We start from the raw sequence: 847 nt of genomic DNA on the forward strand, positions 1-847 counted from the left end.
CCAGATCCCTCCCCTCCCCCGCTGGGCTCCCTCCACAGCAGCGCACGGGGTCGCGCAGGGCCGGGGGCTGCAGCCCCGCGAGACCCGGACGCGCCGCCCCAGAAGGGCCGGGCCCTTACCCGGCGCGAGGCCCAGGCGGGGCAGCCGCCGACTACAGCCCCTCAGCAACACCGCCGCCATCTTGCCGCTCGCGCCCGGCCGCGCTGACGCTGACGTCACGATGACACACGCACGGCGACAGCGGCGACAGGCTTCCGACCCAGCCAGGTCTCGATTTGCATAACCCCTCCCTCCCCTCGTTTCCCACTGGAAGGGGGCATTGGAACCCGCCCTTCGCGCGCAGCACTGCCTGCTGGGTGCTGGAGTCCTTTGGCGTGAGGCGGAGCACGAGAGCTGCATGCCGGGAAATTAGGCCACCCTGCAGAAGGGCAGGGTGAGGGGAGCGGTGCATGCTGGAAGATGTAGTTTCCATGGAACGAGTGCTTGTTAACCCCTTCACACCCAAGGGGGTAAGTTTGCATCCCCTGGTTTGGCAGGGAGGGCAATCAGGCTGGTCTCAAGGGTCGAACGGACATAGGCAAGCAAGGGATTTTTATGAGTAGATGTGATATCTTTTATTACACCGAATAGTCAGAAAAAATTCTCGCAAGTTTTTGGGCGCAGTCACCCTTCTTCAGGCATAGGGAAACCGCTGTTCTGAGACTCCAAGGAATGAGAGAAGCCAAAAGTGTGGCAGGATCGCCACCCCTTCAGCTTCGCTGTCAGTGAGAATGTAAACTCACAGAAGTTGTTCTTTTCACAGGCGTCAGTGGATGGATGCAAATGTTTATTCTTACTTCCATTTTAG

The 847-nt window shown here is 59.9% G+C and overlaps 1 protein-coding gene across 2 annotated transcripts in view; it reads right to left on the bottom strand.

Moving 5' to 3' along the window:
- LETM1 (leucine zipper and EF-hand containing transmembrane protein 1) overlaps positions 1 to 215 on the bottom strand; it is a 59,342-nt gene extending 59,127 nt beyond the window's left edge. For both annotated transcript variants that reach the window (XM_019552919.1, XM_019552917.1), the window contains exon 1: positions 120 to 215. In XM_019552919.1, the coding sequence (XP_019408464.1) occupies positions 120 to 180 (61 nt within the window). In that variant the 5' untranslated portion in view covers positions 181 to 215. The remainder of the gene's footprint in view (positions 1 to 119) is intronic.
- Positions 216 to 847: the final 632 nt, after the last annotated feature.

This window comes from Crocodylus porosus, unplaced genomic scaffold (assembly GCF_001723895.1).
Source record: "Crocodylus porosus isolate Cpor-Errol unplaced genomic scaffold, CroPor_comp1, whole genome shotgun sequence".
NCBI classification, from domain to species: Eukaryota; Metazoa; Chordata; order Crocodylia; family Crocodylidae; genus Crocodylus; species Crocodylus porosus.